Genomic DNA, 21,783 nt, shown 5'->3' with positions numbered 1-21,783 from the left:
TGCTGGACATCTTCCAGCTGCTGTGATCAGGAGAGCGCACACTCGCCCTCCCCATGGTGGGAATAGGCTGCAGCTCTGACATTTGCCTTGGGTACTTTGGCACAATTCCCAGGCACAAGCTGTTTCTTTGCTGTTTATCACAGAAATGTCACCTTTCAAACAGCTATCGGAGACATGCAGGCCAGAGCTGACTCTGCAGTAGCTTAAGCGCTACCTCTCCCAAAATTTCATCCTTGGGGGATGATGCCTGTGTCTAAATTGTTAAATCACTAAATAAAAGAGGAACTAGGGATTAGGCCAGGCAACAGCCTGGCCCACATTCATATTGTTTAAAGCTAGTTTCCTCTATAGGAGATTAGTCATGTTTGTAGAGAGCTGGTTGGAGTGGTCCAAAGGAGAGTCGGGGGGAGAGCTAACAGTTCAGCAGTGTGGATTATAAGGGATACTTAAGCTTGCTCCATTGCACTCTCCTGCTTAGTAAAACAGATTTAGCCTCTGGCTTTGAGGTTTAAAGGGTTCATGATGTAAAAAAAAATCTGATAAGACATTTGTTCAACTGCTGACTGAATCTCTGCAAGAGTAACTCCTGTACTAGCAAGGATTTCTTCCAATATAAACTGGGAATATTCCACATAAAAAACCCCAAACTTATAGATGTAATCAGACCTACCTCATGTTTCTTAACAAATTATATACATCCTGTGTCATTTTCAAATGTGTGAAATTGTCATTCTGTAATTATATTCTCCCTTACACACATTTGGTTGACCTGAATCATACCCCTCTGATTACTTAGTTCATCCAAACACAACATTTGTTTCAGATTATAAAACGACTCTGCTCCTTGCTTAAATTCAGATTATATACTCTCTTACATTGGGAACTAATTTACTCATTGTTACCAAAAAAAATTAGTAATTTTACTCAACTATGACCTGTAGATTCTTTTTTTTACTTTAAGTGCATCTTGCACTTGAAACAACAACAACAACAACAAAAAAATCCACATCTGTTGCTAGAATTTATTCAGTATAGATGAATACGTGAACCCATTGTGGGAAATGTTACTTAATCCCATGAAGTTTGGCCATTGCTACAGGAGTTCCTTTGAATGCAGTATCTGAGCTTCTGCAACCACAAATGCTTTCAGTGAGAAGAGCCTAAAGAAGGGAGGTGCTTATTTAGGTGCTTGTTTCAAAAATAATAGATTATAATTTTTGTCACACAGGGAATAAATATTTTCCCTGCCAAGTAGTTGGAGTCTTTAATTTATGGTCAGAAAATCCTCTAGAGCATGTTTTATCCAGACATGTCTCACTCTCTTTTCTTTAGTCTTTTTCTTCATATTTGGCATATCTGATTGTACTCAGGTAGAAAAGCTTTATTTCCCTTCAGATCAAATTACACTCAGTTTCCTCAAACAGAGAACTCACTTTGGGATTTCTGCTTGTGATATCTTTTTTTCCCTCTCAATATATTCACAAGATTTCTATAGGTGATTCAAATGCTAATTGTGGGCAGAGAATATAAGGAATCCTAGATTCACACAATACCAAATGATAAGAAAAGAGTTTGAATTTCATTTACAGACTAGGAAAAATCTCAATTTACAAAATTACTACAAAATTCTCAGTGTTTACATGTGTGCTTTTAAAACTGAGGTGTGCATAGTCTGCACAATATACTTGGTTATTGCAGGATCTCTCCGATCAATATAAATTTCATTTTCCTTAAAATACCATTTATAGTGACCTTCATATATGAGAGGCAAGTATGAAAAAAGATGTCTTACAAGGCTTTTCAGGCACAAACTTTGGGAAGTGGATTTCTGGTCTCTGTAATATAAATATATAACTTGTAGGACCATAACTTACAAGCATCATTAATCACAAGATCACATAATATTTTCCCTGATTTATTTTATTTTTCTCTGTCTAAATTCCTGGTGTATTGAAAAACAGAAATGTAGGTTATCAGTCTTCAAGTAAAGACTGATGCAGTTTTTACATCAGCTGTAGAAAACCATTTACATGACCCTTGTCACTTGCTTTAATGGCTGAAAGCAACATTAGGCTTCCCTTTTTTTTGCTGGAACTGTTCCAGAGGTTCAAGAGGCATCTTCTTAAAGCATATAGGTTAAACTTGCTGACTGCAGAAAGGTGGTGGTGGTGGCACTTGGGGAGCCTGGGTTCCATTCCAGGCTCTGTGCCTGAACAGCCGCAGTGTTTACGGTTCCTTCCTCCCTGACATTGCCTCCAGTCTGTTCCATTCTTGTCCTTATTCTGTTGCCTTATTGTCCGATTCATTTGCCTGGCTTCGTGTCCTTTCCTTACAAGTTTTGTCTGAATCCTGATTCCTTGCACAGTCAGCTTCTGCCCCTCCTCCATTCCCTGGTTCTCATCCAAGCTTTCATTTTTTTTTTCTACTTTGACTTCATGCCAACCTTCCTGCCCTTCTGTCCCACTTGCTTACAGTCCTAATCTCCCTTGTTCAATCTCAGTGTTTTTTTCCTCGCATGTCACTTTCTTCTTTCATTTTTCTGATTAGTCTGTCTCTACCTACCTCCTGGCTCCTTGCCACATTTCTCTTCTTCCCTTTCACTTCATTTATTTCACGCTGTTAGTTCCAGATTCCAGCTTTTTATCTATGCCTTCTTCCATTCCACACGCTCCCCCTCAATGCTTTCTACCCTGCTGCTAGTCTTATTCCCACAACCTACTTTTCCTGATCTGTTCCTCTTTGCTGACCACAGTTGGTTATGGTCCCCTTTTCTCTGCACTCAAATAGAAAACAAAAAAATCTTCCTAATCTATATTCTGTTAAGAATAGAGATCTGTAATGAGTTTCAGACTTAATTTCCTGTGTTTAGAACAGTATTGTGGATCAGATTTCCAATTGCAGAGGAAATTCTATTTAGCCTCTGAACACGATTGCCCTTTTTTAGGGCTTTACCTATGAAATTTTGTCTGTAATGGTCACAGTTATCTAAGGCATGCTATTATGTAATAGAGAACAAATACATGATCTTAGAAGCTCAGTTCACAGGAACTCCAGTGGCTTAATAGGTATCTTACTCTCTAATGTTGGGAGTCTCTGTCTTGGAATTTGTTTCACTTCCCAGGAGTAAGGTTCCTAACCTACATTTTTTCTTTTTTATGTCCTTGATGCTTGGTAAAGGGCCTGTTATCACCCCATTAATTAGTTGAATAGTCCCCAGTATTATTCTAAGGAGTTATATTGCTCCATGACTTATCTGATCTTATTTATTCAGTCTATGGAATATATGGTTAGCATTAAACTACAGCACTTCTGTCACAGAAGCTTAGTAATTACAATAATAACAGAGGTAATAAAAATAGAAACTACTTCCCTGATTTTTTTATTCTTTTTATTGCAAATATTTTGAACATCCAACTGTATATTTAAATAGAGCAGCTGTTACTGGTTTTGTTAACATGTAGGCCTTTAGTGGACTGTACTAGAAAAAGGGGGCTCCCTGATTTATCCATTATAATTAAAAAAACTGTCTTAAAAAAAAAAACATTGGGTAGCTGATTTTTTTAAAGTTTTGAAACCTGGCTAAGTTTTGGTGATTTTCCAAGCAGGCAACAACAACAAAATATTCTCAGCCTATGGAATTCATTTTCTACCTAAGAAAAGCCTTCAAATCATACAAACACAGGAGCTCACAAGGATAAGTAAAATATTTTTCCACATCAGGCCATCAGAAGGGGTTAATTTTTAGTTACTTTATTTTTCTGTCTAATTAAAAAAAAAAAAAAAAAAAAAAACACGAAAAAACCAAAGAAAACAAAAAACAAACAAGCAAACAAAACAAAGAAACTAAACAAAACAAAAAAACCTGAAAAATCATAAGCGTTCACAGGCAGCAGTCCTAGCAACTTCCTAACAAAAATCACACAGCTAAACATGCACTTTTCGACCTAGCAAGTTAAATTTTACTCATATGAGCAATAGAAAACTGGACCTTATGAGTAGAGAGATAGATCATCTTGCTCAGTGGTGAAGACTGCAGAGTATAATGGTGTAACCAGTGATATTTCTTGTGTTCTGTCTAGAGGTTTGGCTGTGTTTCATGAACATACACACCTTAGATATGTTTGGTGATTTTACTGTATTTTACACAATAGTATGAGATTGATGGCCAAAAAAAATACTGATTTTTATTTAAGATTGTTGTTCCACTAGTTTCTTATCGTACGTCTTTGCCTCACTGTGGATGAGCACATGGTGGGGACCATATCCAGTGATAAACTGAGAAGGGTCAAGAAGTAGAACAAAATTGCCAAAAGAAGGTGGTGAGGGCTTAGCCTGAGAGAACAGAGGAGAGGATATGAAGAAGTGCATGGAGAACAAAAAATGGAGAAGGAGGTTAGGAACCAAAAGGTTGGTGGTGAACCAGGTCCCTTAGAGATTACAGAATATTTCCAATGTTGAAGCAGAGAGGAGTGGAGAAGTGGAGAGAAATTTTGGTGATGATAGGGAAGAAAATGAAAGACTGAAGGAATTTACTGTTGGGGGTTCATGCAAATTGGATAATGCATATTCATTGCTGTGCAAAACAGCACATGAGGACATTTGCATAAAACCTCCAGCTTTTTGAATTTAGGATTTAAGCAGGTATGCCTCTGATGATAAAGAAAAGAGAATAAATGATCTGAGTTAGTGGCTCTGGGACTGGGACTTGGATAATAAGAGCTAAAAAAGCTCAGATAGAGCCAGCAGTTTATCCCTTGCAGGTGCTCATACACATCTAATGTCCTGTACATGGCTTCAGAGGAAAAATATCTGACCAGACAAGGAACAAAGGAAGACACTTTTCAGGAATACTGGTTCTGCTCTACAGTTAATTAATTACCAGTAAAAAATAGCATGGTTTGAGAGCAGTTTGGAGATGCCTTGGCAGCCTCAAATGCATGGGGAGATTCTTGAAAAATCTCTGTTACTCCTTCATGCCCCATATTTCCTACTCTGTCACTGCAGTTACTTATCTGTGGCAAGAAGCCTTGCAGTCTTGCCAACAATGGTGCTCCTGAGCCTTTTTTAAATGAAACTCAGAATTGTTTTGTTGGTTTTTTTTCACTGGCATTTAATGTGTGGTAAAACTTAGCCTCTTTTTCAGTACAGGGCAATTGTATTTGGAGGCTTTATAATGTGTATTGCAGTAAATTTATTTATGCTGCCTTATGTCACAGAACCACAGAAGGGATAAGACTGGAAGAGACCACAGTGGGCCACATGGTCTAAACCTGCTGCTCAAGCAGGATCATCCCAGGGCACAGGATTATGTCCAGACAGTTCTTGAGTATCTCCAGTGAGGGAGACTCCACAACCTCTGTGGGTGATTGCTTCATGGTCATCACCTGCATATAAAGAAGTTATTGCTCATGTTCAGGTGAAACTTCTTGTGAATAATTTTCTGCCCATTTTCTCTTGTCCTGTTGCTCAGAACCATGGAGCCTGGCTCTATCCTCTTGATGCCTTGCCTTCAGATGCTGACAGAGATTGATGTGGTCCCCTCCCAGTCATCCCATCTTCAGACTGAACAGGCCCAACTCCCTCAAGCCATCTGTGCAAGGGAGATACCTCAGTACCCTACTTACCTGTCACTAAGCACCACTGAAAAAAGCTTGTTTCTGTCATATTTATACTCTCCCTTCTGGTATTTACCCACATGGATGGCATTCCCCTTAACCTTTGTTTCTCCAGGTTGGATAATTCCAGCTCTCCTGGTTTTTCCTCATATGTGAGGTGCTCCAGTCTCTTAATTATTGTAGTGCCCTTTTTCTAGACTCTTCTATGTCTCTTTTGTATTGAGAAGTTCAGAAATGGGCACAGCACTGCAGGTGTAACCTCACCTGCACTGAGTAGTGAGGAAAGCTCACCATAGGTCAGGTATGGGCAACACTCTTCCTAACTGCTGTTCAGGGAGCCATTGGCTTTCTGCCTAGCCAAAGCACATTGCTCACTCTTGTGCAGCAAGGTATTTACCAGAACACCCAAGTCCTTTTCTGCAAAGCTCCTTTCCAGTTGGGTAGCCTTCGGCATGTACTGGTGTCAGGATCCGTCCTAGTGAACAGATGACCTGATGGTTCATTGCAATTTGAGCAGAATACCAGGAAGAGAAAGACAGTCATGCTTTATGAATACAGAAATTAACTAATTTTGTATTTTGGGAAGGAGGATATTCAGAGATAAGATCTGGAAGGAGAAAATTAAAGTCTGAGATGTTTCCTGGTGCTCTTTCTAAAGGTACTGAATAAATAGTTAAGGGTACAAAAGGAGAAGAAAGACAAATGTTATTTTATAAGCAGACATTTTAAATAACTGCCATTATTGTGACATTTTATGTATAGTAAGTCATGACACTATTTTTTTTTTTAACTGACATGAATTTGCAAATACTACACTGGGAAAAAAGGAGTATACATATATATATATATATATATATATACTGCACACTAATTTTATTCATAGGTTCTACAATAATTCATTAGGTATTTATGTTATTTCTTAACTTACTCATATATATTTTATTTGTAACTCTGCAATTGAAATACTTCTGCTTAGTGGTAATTTCCTGTAATTATTCTACAAATATTTCTTCTGTTAGACACAGTTCTGAAGATATGTATTTTTACATTACAACCTAAATTGTATTTTAAAATACTCCTTCTAAAGCATTAGTGAATGAGTTAAATTCCAGCACAGGAGAGTTGTGTATCCAAAAGCAGGTTATTGAAATTGTTGGTGACCCAAATACCTTTGTCTCGGTGACATGCATCAAGGAATCCCAGCTGGAAATATTTCATTGGCAGCAGGAAGCACTGATATTGGAGCATGGTATTTCTTGTGAAATAAATCCAAACCTTTGGTAACCCTAAAAGCTGTGTATTGTTATTATATTGAAAATGCATTCAAAGCCTCCTTCCTCTAATACAGCTTCTATCACTTTTCAGAGATTATTCAATGGCTCCATAACTAAGCATGTTCCTTGTTTTCCTAATAAAGAGATATACATGTGTATATTTTACATGACTTGCAATTTCTCAGTGGAAAGCAGGGCTAATTGGATTTGGAAATAAACCTGTTATGGCTTCCCCACTTCTTGGAATTTGCTGAATTTTCTGCTGTTACTGCAAGAAAAGAAAACCAGCATTAGAAATCTGAAGAGAGCAAGATCTTTTTATTTTATAGAAATTTGCAACAATATTTTCCTGCTTTTCTATGATTTGAAGCTTGGAGTTTTCTTTGCATTTAATGGATTCCTTATCATCATGGTGTTTTCTGTAATTTTCCTCCTGTGTACTGAATCCAAACTGATTTTTTAATTGCAATGATTTCTTTCCTCTTTATTTATTTATTTATTTGTTTATTGCTTGTGTTTATGCCAGCTTTCGCTTAGCTGACTTCCAGGTCAGGTCTCATTTATCTCTAGATGTGTTGTTCTTCTCTGAAGAATCCTTTCTTTCCTTCACAGCATTTTTCCCCCTGTGCTCATCCTCGTCTCTCCTGTCGGTTGTACTTGCATTATACATTCTATTTTCTTTAACATATATTCAAAAATACATATAGTTCTATCATTTAGTTGGGCTGTAAATTCATATTCTAAAAGTATTTTTTGTTCCTTATGCAGCCTTTCACTTATTTCTGACCAGTTTGTCAGGATAGACGTTGCTACAGCCTTTGATGGGAAAGCATCTCTAGAGACTTAGGTGCAGCCATAGAAGAACTCAGTAAAACCAGTTCCTTGTAGGAATTGAAAAATATGTTTTAGGCTTTTTCATTATATGTTACTTTACCCTTCCCTACTGTGCTATAATTTTTGCCTTTACTAATAGATTAGATGATTTTGGTAATCATAAGATAAATGTGCCAATTTCTACTACTGACTGAGAACAGATTTACTTCTGTGATGGTGGCTGTGAGTCAGAGCCCTTTGACAGTGCTGGCACACCATTGTTGAATTAGTTAGACACAAAGAAATTTTTGTGATCTAAGTCTTAACAGGTGGTAATAGGTGGTAGGTTTTTTCCTTTGTGAATTTGTTTACATGTGTGTAAAAGGTGATTTGGGGGTGGAGTTTTGCCAAGGATATCCAGAAATTGTAGAAGAATTGAATTTTACTCTGCCGCTTGTGATTTACAGAAATGTTCTTAGTAGCTGAAGAAGGTGGGCTTGAGAAGGTGGGTGGGGGTGGGTGTGGTTTATCATATGATTTCAGATAGTGCAGGAAGGAAGGAATAAACTGAGTGACAGGCACCTGTCCTGCTTCTCTCATTTCAAACACCTCTGGTTTTGCCCATTTTAGACCAATCTTGTGAAGCTGCTTTTGATGCACCAGGCAAACCCCAATCTTCTTAACTGCAATAATGAAAAGCCTTCAGGTAGGTGAAAATCCATGTACATGGTGTATGTGTTAGCTATTGTGACACATTTTCTTTCCTTCGTGTTTTCTTAGCTATTGTTTATTTAGTGTGTAGAGTTATATACACATACACATGCGTACGTTCTTAAACACATTGCTGAAAACTGCTGGTCATGGTAACACAGGATGTCATATCAAATGACAGCATGTCCTTCCACTTGTTTCATTCCCTGTTTATCTTTAGCTATGTTTCTTACTTGAGAGTTCTTCTGGGCCTTGGTGGTAGCTGCATTTACACATTTTGGTGACTTCCCACTGAGGTCCTTTCTCAACTGCTTATAGTACATGGCCTCTTGAGTTGGGATTTCTATAGCTATTGTCTGAAAACAAATTCAACACCTAGTTTTGAACTGTAGCTGCCATTGCTTACTGCAGAAGGCACCTTCTTAAACCACTGAGCAACAGGGAGCTGTAGCACTGGCTCTAAAGGTAACAGAATTGTAGACTCTGTTAGGTTGGAAGGGACTTCAGATCAACTGGTCTAACACAGACATCAAAGCAGAGCTGATGGCAGTAATGCTAGTAGCAGTGTGGAAAAAACACATGGTTGTTCTACATTCTGAGCCTAGGATAAAATGAAGATGCAATTCAGTAATGTAGATAATGGAAACTTCCTGCCAGATATGGGTGAAACTTCCCTTGCATAATAAAGCAAAATATGTTATGCTTCAAGTGCTGTACTGCCTACAAATACCGGGAACTTCATGATACTAACCTTAACAGTGTTGTTTGTGGTTAGATAGAGATTTCATTTGTAAAAAAGGCTATGAACTAAACTCAGATAATCTGAGTTATAATAACAACTGCATTGTTATGCAGTTAGCTAACCATATTATTAGGTATTTAATACAGTTGAGTTAACTGTCTTCCTGCTCTGCAAACAGAACTGTTTTCAGCACTTCTGTATGTATAAAACATATAAATCTAGCTTGTAGAAATGTAAAACATTTTAAAAGGATTTAAGTGCACGTTTTCACAGGAATGAAGTTGAAAAGGGTTGTGTTGTTTTTCCTGAAGTCCTGTAAAATATTGAATACTTCGGTTTGCTACACAGCAAGAATAGTTTTGAGGTTTTGCATATGACAACTTAAGTCTGTACTGAATTTACTTTGCCTTTGTTTTCCCAGTAATTTCAAGTATTATTTTATGGTTGATATCTGAGCAATTCCTTTTTGGGTTTTCTAGCCACATGTTTAGTCTTAATCTAATGTAGAGATTTTTATTCAAAGGAGCTTTTCTGCACCATTTTCTTGTCTGATATCTTGTTGTTCCAATGTCTTAGATGTTGCAGCTTCTGATTTTATTGAGGAAATGCTTCTGAAGGCTGAAATTGTTTGGGAGGAAAAAATGAAAGACCCTTTAGCTGCTTCTACTTTATCTCAAGAAGAGCCATATGAAGAGATCATCCATGATTTGCCCACAATTTCCAATAAACTGTAAGTAAGTGCTGGTGGTGTTATAGAGCAATTCCCTGCAGTCAGGTTATCCTTTGAACCATATCTGTCAATCTGTGAATCCTAGCTCAATGTGCTTGGAGATATTTAAATCCCAGCTGGACATGTCCTGGGTAGCTGTCTTTACATGTCCCTGCCTGAGCAGGATGAATGGACCAGGTGCCCTCTAGGAAGTCCTTTCCACCCCCAGCCATTCTGTGATTCTGTGTGATTTGATGGATCAAGTAACTTTCCTTTCTGAAATCTCCTGAATAATCTTTTGCATTTGTATCTCTCATATCTTTTTGTCAGCCTTTGTTTTATAGTTATAGATTATGAATAATAAAATATTATAATTGCCAGCAGAAATTACCTGGGGTTGCCTTAGCAGAATTATTAGAGGTTAATACTGTAGACTTGAACACCCTTTTCTTAAGGTAGATGGGTATAGTGTGAGTAAAACTATCATTGCCTATGAGAGAAGCAAGGAAAAATCCTGAAAAGAGAAAAATCAGATACATGATTGCAGATGAATTTGTACTGGTCAAAATTATATTTACAAATTTATATTTAGATTTGTACTGCTTAAAATTCAAGTGGAATCAAGTAGCATTTAGCAGTGAGGACTTAAAACTCAGTATTGAAGACTCAATTTTTTCCTCTTAAATTGAAATGTTGGTACTTTTGTATTTCTTTGTCAACCTTAAAAAAATATTGCCATGGGTATGTAAAAAGAGATGTACAATAGATATGAAGCATAAATGGCTGTGTTATGGTAGTACAAGACATACTGATATTTCAAATTATTCTTTCCAGATACTGTGATCCAGGGAATTTTAAAAGTTACAAGTAATGCATTTATACAGTGTGCAGTTGCCATATGTTGAAAGTATATATTTGTTAGTTGCATAATCTTGCAAAACATTGACAATAATTTTTCTGTAGTAATCACTGAATAGTGTGTGGAGAAAACAATAACCTCCCATAGAGAGACAGATAAAGCATATATGCTTCCATTTCATAAAATTTGGAAGAGGTGAGCAACTGTCATGAAATGATCAATCTGTTAAACTCAGAACTCTGTGGGATACATTGATATTTGGTAAAGATTTAATATTTAATGGATGGTAAACACAGTGTGTTGTTTCTGCTTTGTGATTTGTAGTCATTAATACATGCTGAATATATGATACTACTGTTTATGAAATTAAAAATTTTTCCTGCTTGATAATTCCTTACAAAATAATCAGTCCTCTAGTCTGACCCACTGTTTCAATAGCATAAATCATACTCCTCCAATTTATGTGGCCTTCAACTGTCTTTTAAATGAAAAAAAAAAATTAATCTTGAGGCATCACTTGAGGCCTTTAGATTCTGAAATGTAACTAAATAATTTATTTTTAATTATTGATATGTTTTAATACTAGAAGTAGAGGGTAGGTCACTCTTGTACCTATGTAATGATGCCTAGCAAAAGTTATTCATAGAGGTTTTAGAGACTTTGAGAACAGTCATCATTCTTGTGATGACTAAGTGATCTAGGTGATGCATTTCCATGTGTTTTATATTCTAGAAGTTTGTACTGCAGTGCGCATATTGTACTGAAAACTGGTTTCAGTGCTAACACCCATTAACCTCTGGAAGACATGATCTGCACATATTTTAAGTGGTGTGAAAATATTTTTTTCTCTACTCTTTCCTTCCTGTAATACATAGATTAAGATAGCTGATTTTTGACAGTTTTCAATATAGTGACTCTTTATGTGACAGTAATGCGACCTGATGTGTAAAAACCTTCACTGGAAGTTTTGAGAAAGCAAAGCCCACTGAAGAGAAAACCATAGAAAATCAATGTATGTGTGGAATTGGATGAGTTTAGCTTCTATTGCCAATGTATCCCAGTGTGGGACTGCGTGTAGTCTGTGGTGCTTGCATGAGAATGCAGCACCAGGTGAAGCCAAAGCCCTGCTCAGCTCTGTGCACTGACTCTGGCAGGGATCCTTTGCACATACCCATAGCGGGCCATTATTAGGATACAGCAAGCTTGAAGTAATGACACTTTGGCACGTTCTTGAGACTTTTAGCAGTCTTAGGTTTAGACTTCCTCAGCCAGAGCTTTGCAGTATCCATCTATCAGTTCTGCTGTCAGTGCAGTGATGTATCAGCTGGCCAGCCAACTGTTCTGACATTGGAGCATTCTTGGAAGGCAAAATTATTTATGTATTTTTCTCATGCATGTCTCAGCTATCACTACTGAATATGTAAAATTTTTGGTGAACCATACCCCACAGAGTTGCATGTTACTTATAAATCCTCTAACCTTAATTTATAGTGGCTGAAAATCAGGTGTCATCTCATAGTTAGCTCTACAGTATCATGCTTATAATTGTGAAGCCTAAAACCATTGCAGAGAGGTATTATTCCAAATGATAGTAGACATATTCTTAAGATATAGTGAATTATCCTCCAGAGTGACACCATGCTGCATTTTGGAGAGGCAGCCTAGATGCCTGGTTTCAATTTTTTTTTTTTTTCAATGGCTAATGTTGAAAACAGAGTTTCATCCTTCATGCTCTGTTAAGAGTCTTTAGAGAAATGTGTACTGTGCTAGTTTGAAGATAAATATCTGTGCTATTCTTTTGTACCAAACCAATTTTTTAGTGCTGAAGAGGAGTGCACAATAATAATCCACATATACCTTTGCTTTAGTATATATTGCATACATTCTTCATCAACTCTCTCGATGCAAAAAAGCAGTCTGAGGTGGAAAGTTTTGCAGTAGTTCCTAGTAATTCTATACTGTGGCCATATTGCTTTATGACCATGTCTCAGAAGAAAACAGTATTCCAAAGCAGACTCAAAAATGATGAACAAACAATTATAAATAGCGTGTGTTCTGTCAGCAAATCTAGTTTTGCTGGTTGAAATTTAAATTACAGCATTGATTTCTGGGATAACATTGTAAAGAGGTGAATTGAAGTTAGGACAGGAAACAAAATTTAGTAGTCAGTATATTTGAAGTATGCTGTTACCTAGCAAACCTGGCTTTCTGCATTGCATTCAATCTCATCAGTGAGGTGTGGGTGGCACGGGGCAGGGTTGCCGTTATTTCTCTTTGTCACTCCTCTTGTCTTGCTCTTTTATTGTGCTTTGCACAGGCCCTCCAAAAGCTGCAACACCTTTGAGGCCCTACCTCCTTCAGCATAGTTCTTTGGTCATAATTGACCAAGTAAATTAGCTGAAGGACAGAATTTTAGTAGTGTCATGAAATTATTTAAAGGTTGACCATTGCAGCAAACCTAAGGTCTATGCTGGAAAGTTTAACCAGTCTTAATTCTAATGGTACATTCAAAAGAAAATTTGTTACTCCACTGGCAAAAATACCAGCACAGAATACATTAGTTGACATAGCTTACAGTTCAGAACATTAAATTGGCCATATCTGTTTAAAAGAGACTTTATGCTCATGCTATGGTCACAATGTTCGCTGTACTTCTACTCCAGTACATCTGCCTGTAGAGCACAGATAGTGCACTCATCTAGGTAGTGATAATTACCAAAAAATTAAGAACTTGCTCACAAAGTAATGCTAACTTAATCACATTGTATATTTTCCAATGCATGTTTAAGTAAATATTAATTTTAGTAATGATGTGTTTCAAAATCAGCCCAAGAATGTGAAATAAAATTGAAATAGATATTTTCAAGACAGTAGAACAGAAAAGAGATTCAATTTTTTTTACATTTCAATTATTTTTTTCTATGTAACCATTTATTTAGCACTCGCCTTTCAATTATTCTAGTGTTTTCAAACACCCGTCTAATGTTTAATCTCTTCTGAAGGTTCTTTTATGCAACTTTAAGAAGTTTTTAGACTGAAATTTCAGCGATTATGCACTTTACAGGTGTCAGCTGGCCCAGAAATTGTTTGAAGCATCTCAGAATTGCCTGTGGAAGATTAAAGAAATTTTCTCCAACAAAAGCTATAAGCTCAAAGGGCCTATGACAATATTACTGCAGATTCTTCCTTATCAAATTAGAAGTTGTTCAAGTGCTTCCAATATTGATTACAAAACTTCCAATTTTTTGATTGTCAGCTCTTATGTTTCATGTTATTTCTTTCTTTTTTTCTTTTTAAATGACATGGTAGAGGATGGCAACTTATAGAAAAACATCTCACTTTATCTTAAAAAATATCCAATAAAAAATACACTATATTTCAAATTAATTCCATACATGAAGTCTTCTTTGCATAAAAATTAAAATCACTGTTCCTCCATATAACATTGAATATTTTTTTCCAGTCCGATATGCAGGTAGAAAGTCCTACCATGTTCAAATAATATTATCCTAGATGACATTTCTTCTTGTCTACTGTGCAACATCATTTTGGCATAAGTCTTCCTTTGTGGTTAATTATTTATTAATTATCCATTAATTTTCATAAAAGAAGACAGTTCATGCTAATCTACTTGCCTATATTAACATAAAATCTTTCCTTGCTCTGTTCTATAGTTGAGCTTTCAGAGGCATTGCTTGATTAACCTTTTAACTAGTAGAAATACTTTTCTAAAAAGCCAGTGTTTTCTGGAAACATTTTATTTTGTTTTATTTTTCATACTGTCTTCTTGAACCTGAGTTATAATGAACTGTTAGAGTAATTTTAATATGTTTTTTTTCTTTCACAGAATCATTCACTTTTTTATTTTAATATGAATTATATGTCATCCTTTCCATCACATGAAGTCCTATTAATATCTCATAAATGTACATAATACAAAGGCTATTCTTGTGTACATCATTACATGAAAAGTGCCTGAGAAATTAGGTTATTTTTGTCCTCTTAAGTTCAAAATGCATCTGTCAAAGCAGTAGACACTCATTTACCCCCACAATTTTCTTTGATTTACAACCTTCTTCTCTTTTGAGACACCTGAAAGGTTAATTTTGTTGTGAGGAGTTTATAGCAGAATTTTAAGATTTAAGAAGCTGAATTTTCTAATGTGTGTTGTGTAGTTACCACAAAAGGGCAAGACTGAATGGGTAAGGTTCAACTTCACAGCAAAAAAATCCTGGATCGTCACAATTTAAAAGAAACGTCAAATTAATATTAAGAAAGATATAAGTGGCAGTGCTTTGGTTTTTGATACTTGAATTTTGCTTACACTTTTCTTAAAATCTTTCCTTTGTCTGTAATTAAAGAAATTTGAGCAATTTTGGACAGTAACATAGGGCTACTCAGAAAGAAGACTTCATATTTAATTGTGTTTTGCTCAATTCTGAATCTGGGTAAAATGTGAATTAATATTTGTCATTCATGTTTGTGTCACAGGTGTTTAATTTCTTCTACAGTCTAATCACTAATATATCTTATTCTAATTGCCAAGTTCTGCTCTGCAGTTCAAACTGAAAAAAAAGAGGGTATATATTTTGTCCATGTGACATTTGGTAAATTTGTCACACAATTATCTATGGTAAATCTAAGCAGCAAATAGAAATTTTTATTTTTACCTATGTTCCTCTAAATATTTTACATTTACATGTCTGAAGCAAAACATCTTGAGGCAAAAATAATTTATATTTCACTCTATTATATTTAAACTAATTCTTTCAATATTTGCAGACTTACAGCTTCATGAAAGGCTTTGTTTGTCCATCTTTTATTCTGTGGGAAGTGACTTTGTCTTGTTTTTCAATTAATTCTGTCTAGAAGATGTTTTAAACTTTATTTCTAAAATGATGGGTGTATTTCAGTTCTGTTTCCAAGAGCAACTCTTATCCTGAGTTGCTATCAATGTTAGCTATGATTATTCATTTGAGTTAACTGTGTAATCCTGTTTTTTTTTAATAATCAGTGATTAAACTCAAGTTACTTAGAGTAAATATAAGATTTATTTTAACTAAGTTTGGGCTTTATTCTCACATTCCCATATTAAGTCCACATTTGCTTTCAAAGAGATTATGTACACATTTTGGCAAGGAGCTGATGTACACTGCATGAGGTTGTCTCATTTGCACTGTCAGAATCCAGACTAATATTTTTTAAGATATTTGTATTCTCAGCTCATGCAGCTGATTCCTTGCTAATTCCTTGGATGTACAACTTAGAAAAATTATCCAAGATTTTGGCATTGTTTTGTTTTCAGAAGTGTCTTATTGTCTGAACTGCCAGTAGGGAAAACAAGTCCATGTGTATAATAGAAATAGTTTTAACTCTTATGTAGATGAAAAGTAATGCACATTTTTCAAGTAATTTCAGGAGTCTGCTGTTTGATTTCTTGTTTGTTTGGTTATTTTTACCTTAGCACAATTTCAGAGCACTAGATAAAATGCATCTTCAATATTGTCGGACTAAAGGTGAGCTAAAAAGTGATGGAATTTAATTTTGATAACTGCAATGGTGATATATGTATTGTTACAGTTAAACACACTATTTTTCAAAATAGTATTGTGTAGTTTAATTGTGCTTTTTAAATTCAGTTGCAAAATTGGCTATTGATTTGCCAACCTAGTGGTGTCAAAAGCAGACTCATGCATATTCACTTTGGCTTGCTTAATTCTGCTTCAGGAAGACATGCATAAAGGTGAATTTTTAATCAAAGTATGTTGCTCTGTGTCTTTGGGAACAGACCAGCCTATGCGAACAGTTTATTTCTCACCAATTTGTTTTCAGTACTTGGACCAGGAGCTTGTGTTTGAGTCCTGAGCTGTGTCTCAGTTCTGTGCTTGTGCCACCCACAATTTGATTGGCTGTCATCTTCAGTAGGAGTCTAATTGCTTTATTGATTCTCTTTGTAGCAATCCCCTGGCTTTACCGATTGCCAAGCAAGACAGTTTGCTGGAGAAAGATACCATGTTCAAAGATGCAGCTAAAGGCTTGTGTAAGCAGCAATCTCAAGACAGTGCATCTGAAAATATCACTGTGAACACCACAACCAAACTTGAGCAGGTATCAGTATGCTGTGTCTTGAAATTTTCATTAGTGCTTAGATCTGGAGGTTGTAAACTTAATGAAGCTGAAGACCATAGTACTTTTTTCCCTCACCATAGAGCACTATCATTTGCATTATGGAGCCTTGGCCACTCCCTGCAGTCTGTCTGTGTCCTCTGCAAATGGAGCAGCTGCTTCCTGCCAGCTACTGCTCAGGGGCTGTGGGGAGGGCGCCGAGCCCCTCAAATTCTATTCATGGGTGACAACAGGGGAGGGACAACTGTTGGTGCTGCCCAGTGTGTGCTTGTCTCAGACTTCGACTTACAAAAGAAACACAACCTGGGAGACTGAAAAAACAAATAAATGTCTAAGGAATATCAAGTTGCAGTAAGTGACTGTAATTCAAAGCTAGGAATTGCCAGATTTACAGCTGCAGTGTTAACTTCCTTACTTGTGATGTATTAGATCATCAGCACTGATTATTTGGATACACTTTACAGTTTTCTCCACAGGAGGACAATCTCATTCAGTATATAGGATGAATGCAAAAGGAGACAATTTTCTATTACTTATAAATCCAGCATGTCCCAGGTTTGAATGTTTAGGATTAAATTTTTTTAGGTTGTTCTTTGTGTTTGTTTTGGGTTTTGTTTTCTTTGGATTTGTTTCTGATACAAAGGGTTTGTTTTTTGGTTTTGTTGTTTGTTTTTTTTTTTTTCTGTTACATGCATTTGGGAAACACATATTCCAGAAATATTTAGCCATTTAAGAAAAAGCTACTTTAGGATCAAGGGATGGGGGAGGGTAGCATTTCATTAAAAATAATTTAATGTGAATTTGAAGCATAACAAAGGAGCAAGATATTGGTTTGATTTAAGCCACGTTTGGTTCAAAGAAACTGCATCTCTGTCTTGGCAGAAGAATGCATGCTCCTCTGCTTTTTATTTGGATGTGTTTCAGAGGAATGGCTTGATCATACGAGAACAATCAGTGCATCCATATGTAAATGATATGAGTCAATCTGTGAAAGAACTTCAGCTTTGGAATCCTGTGGAGTGCTGGTTCCCTACCCAGTCAGCGGATACCACAGCATGTTTTGCACTTGGCTTACATCTTGTTTTCATGTCGTGCAGTTTCTGATGTTGCTGACTGATGTGATTTGGTAGAAACTGCCTTTCCAAGGGACAAGCACTGCTTGTCAGAAAAGTGAATGCTTGCAACCCTTTAAGGAGGAATCCTCCTATAATTGCAGGAAAAGAGAGGGGAGTATTTAGCTTACAGTCTTGCCAGGACTATTGCTTGCTTCTAGATGTTCAACAGAAGTGTGTACAAGAACACAAATACTTTTTTTGTGTCTGAATAATTTTGATATAAACCTCGCCAAAATTATTCAGGTTTTCATTATTGCTAAGCTATACTTTTGCTTTATAGTTTGTGCACTAAAACATGCGCAGAAAATGATAAGATTAACAGATTAATTTTCAGTCTTTCAGATGAAAATGAACAAACAGAAGTTTTTATGCTGATAGTTTCATTGCCCACCACGATCTTGAGTCTCTTCAGGGTCTCAGGGCAGATTTTCAAAAGCACTCCTGTTGTTTCACTGCTTACTACAGTGGAACCTCCCACAATAATTACAATTCAAAGACAAAAGAGCAGACTTAAAGCTGAAACTGTTTTAACTCTTTTATTTGAGAAATTGCTGCAGGAAACAGTCTGAAATTCTACTCTAATCTAGCTAGGAGTGTGTATCCTATGTTTTTTAAAGAGCAGAGTAAACTAGAAAATATCTCTAGTTGCTGAATTTGGAGAAGTGCATGGATAGGAAGAGGCCTGTCTGAGAAATTGTCATTAGAAGGGGATAGGTTAGAAATAGTGCTATTTTAGTGAGTTTTAAAATGACTGGTTGCATTAGAAAAGAATTAATACAACTTTTCAGTTGGCAAGGGCTTAATGAGCTTTAGCTCTTGTGAAGGAAGTAAAGAGCCTCTAGATTTTGTCAAATTAAAATATGTAATATTTTTTCTTTTGATGTAATTGTGATCCTGGAAGTAGAGGGTTTGTATTCTCTGCTACTTGCCATGCTTTATGAACTGTAGATACATGTGTATTATATCTGTATTTGTCTTAATAATATTTAGACCTCAGTTTTCAAAGACAAAATTTTTCCATTTAACACTTTTTATTATTATTATTTTTTAATTTCACAACTTGGGAAATAAAGCTTTGTTTTAGTGCTGATAACAAAGGAAATCTTTGAACAATCCCTTCCTGCTGTTCCTGCCTTTTGGGTATCCTAATCTAAGGATTGTCTAATGAGTTGTCTTTTATTCTTACTAGTTGCATTCAAAGTACACTCAAAGTAATCATGTTCTGTTTAATTTTTCAGTAGGATATGTGGAGTCATTACTTGGATTTTATGTTCATATATTATTGAAATATATCAGGATGATCTTTTGTATGCTTTATGTCAGAAACACCACACATTCTTAGGCAATCTGGCAGGCAGATTAGGCCTTTATTGGGGGGTCAAAAAGAAAAAATTGATCCTAGCACATTTCAGGCATGCATTTTTAATAGAAAAAGCCTGTAAGTTTTTTGGTTTGGAAAGAAATAACTATTCAAATTTATGTATCACTTTAGATTTCTTTAATTGCAAAAATGTTGAAAAATAGCCTTAATAAAATATTATTTCCTAGATAGATTTTTATTATTTGAAGTATAGGAGATGGGGATGAAGTGACTACTTCAATAAAGCCTTTTGGACCTTTCTTGGCTTGTATTAGCTTTTGTTTTTTTCTTATTTAAAAGGTGTTTTTTGATCATCAGTAATGTCAAGATCTGTGCTGCCAAACAAAGAAAGCAGTATGAATAATTTTCAGAATTTTATCATATTCTCAATTTCTCTTCCTCTCATCTGGGAAAGATGTTTTTTGATAACAGATTCAAGTTAATAGCTTGGAATTGAATTACATGCTTCATGCTGCAAATAAATATAAATTAAATATTTTATTTCTCTTAATTGAGTCTTCTTTTAAAAAGTAAAATTGTCCTTTGGTTCTTGTTTATGTATTGTTGGCCATATGAAATGTGTGATAGAGTATCCCCGATGCCCTTTTGATTGTTCCCGTATGAATTATGACACAGACAAGGCTCAGCTGTGAATAATACAATATTACACATAAGAGCTGGGATTTATATATGTATTTCAGTGACACAAGTATGTAAAAAATATATTTAACTAAATAATATATATAACTATATAACTAGATACAACTAATCTATGAGCAGATTCTGAACGTTGTTAAGTATGTAATTGAGTAGAGTAAATAGAAATCTTCATTGTAAGCATTACAAAAATTTAAAAAGGAATCACTGTCAGAGGCATGGTTATGTTGGAACTTCTGCTGTATGTATGGCTATTTTTATTTTATGTCTCATAACATATACATCATGCAATTAAAATGACAGCCAGATAGATGCATTGAGCTAAAAAACACATCTGTATGCTCAGAAAAGTGGATGAGAATGGACACTTAAGGTGCCCATAAATAAGATATTAAAAATGTACATATCATTTAGTGTTAAGGCAAATCAGTGATTAGTTTAAGGGATTTAGAGTTTCTTATTTCTGTGTGATTATTTGCTTGTTGAACAATGGAATTGGATGTAATGATTCAGGGAGAAAATGCTGAAACTCCAAATCCTAACTTTGTAGAAAAATGTTGAAAAGATTTTGATTTCCTTACTTGGAGTTTTACTGAGCACTTCACATTTCTAACCTTACTTACTGAATGAGCATTTTTGGCCATGCCTAGATTATGAAATAAATGCCAGCCAGTGCCTGTTTCCTGGCCTAGGGCTGTGTGGGATGACTCCATAGACATCTGTAAGGAAAAATGTTTCTCCCTCCAGAGATGGGGCCATGTCCAAATGACCTATGGAAAAAGATTATTTTCATTTGACCTGAATGACACCCAGGTTTCATCTGCATGAGTGCTAGCTGATAGGAACCAGGAAGGTACAAGGAAGTGTGCTAAAAAGTTCAGAAAACATGAAGAATCCCAGGGCAGTACTTTTATCCAAGCCTTGCTTTTATTTACAAATACCTAGCAGAGGTTTAATCTTTGTATAGATAGTTTAAAAGAAGCTCATTCTATGGCACAGGTGGTCTGAGTTTTGATAGCACACAAGGGGGTGCAGTGAATGCCACTGCCTGTTTAGTTCTTTCATGCCAGGTAAGCACGCTATTAAAGAAAGAATGCCACAGATTTGTCTCTCTGCTCTCCCTCTACAAGACACTTAAAAATATTCTTGGAATTCTTTGGTTATTTTTTTTCTCTATTCCAATATACATCATCAAAGACAAATTCCAAAATGCAATTTAATTTTTTGTTTTGCCAAGTAGAATTCTTGTTTTCTAGTCAGCTGTACGTCCAACTGCCATAATTAAAAACAAAAAGGGCAAGAAATGCCATTTTCTGTGTGACAGAGGGATCTTCATTCACTTCAATGGGGTGAGGAACAAACCTCTTCAATAGGTAGACAATGGGTGCCTTACACCTGAAAGGCACAGGTAGTGAAATCTGAGTATCAGGTTTTCTGAACGTGACCTTAAACCTATGGCAACTGAGCTGCAGCTTGGAAGTTCTGTGTCAGATCTCCAGTACTGAACACAAGTATCCATTGTCTTTGGGCTCTTCCCCATGGCAGAAGCAAGCTCCATGATCTCTCCAGTATCTCCCAGTCTGCTTCTGTCTCTGATCTCCTGTCACTGACAAAAGCTGAAGGTGCTGAGGTGTTCATCAAAACAGGGCAGTGCCTGCTTTTCTCTTGAGCCTTCACTTTAAGCAGAGCAATAGAAGAAAGAAGTATCATCTTATTTGTCCATTCTCAAAATAGACCCTAAGTTATTATAGTAAACTGAACAAACAACTTAATTCTACTGCCATTCATGTGAGAATTTTCTG

General features: G+C 36.0%; 1 protein-coding gene across 3 annotated transcripts in view; it reads left to right on the top strand.

Annotated features, from left to right (window-relative positions):
* Positions 1 to 21,783, top strand: part of MYO16 (myosin XVI) — a 357,379-nt gene that overhangs the window by 168,740 nt on the left and 166,856 nt on the right. For all 3 annotated transcript variants that reach the window (XM_063149977.1, XM_063149978.1, XM_063149976.1), the window contains exons 8-10: positions 8,333 to 8,408; positions 9,732 to 9,885; positions 16,681 to 16,831. In XM_063149977.1, coding sequence (XP_063006047.1) covers positions 8,333 to 8,408; positions 9,732 to 9,885; positions 16,681 to 16,831 — 381 coding nt within the window. The remainder of the gene's footprint in view (positions 1 to 8,332; positions 8,409 to 9,731; positions 9,886 to 16,680; positions 16,832 to 21,783) is intronic.

The sequence above is a fragment of the Melospiza melodia genome, chromosome 2 (genome assembly GCF_035770615.1).
Source record: "Melospiza melodia melodia isolate bMelMel2 chromosome 2, bMelMel2.pri, whole genome shotgun sequence".
In the NCBI taxonomy this organism is placed as follows: domain Eukaryota; kingdom Metazoa; phylum Chordata; class Aves; order Passeriformes; family Passerellidae; genus Melospiza; species Melospiza melodia.
This window is presented reverse-complemented; position numbering and strand designations above follow the sequence as displayed.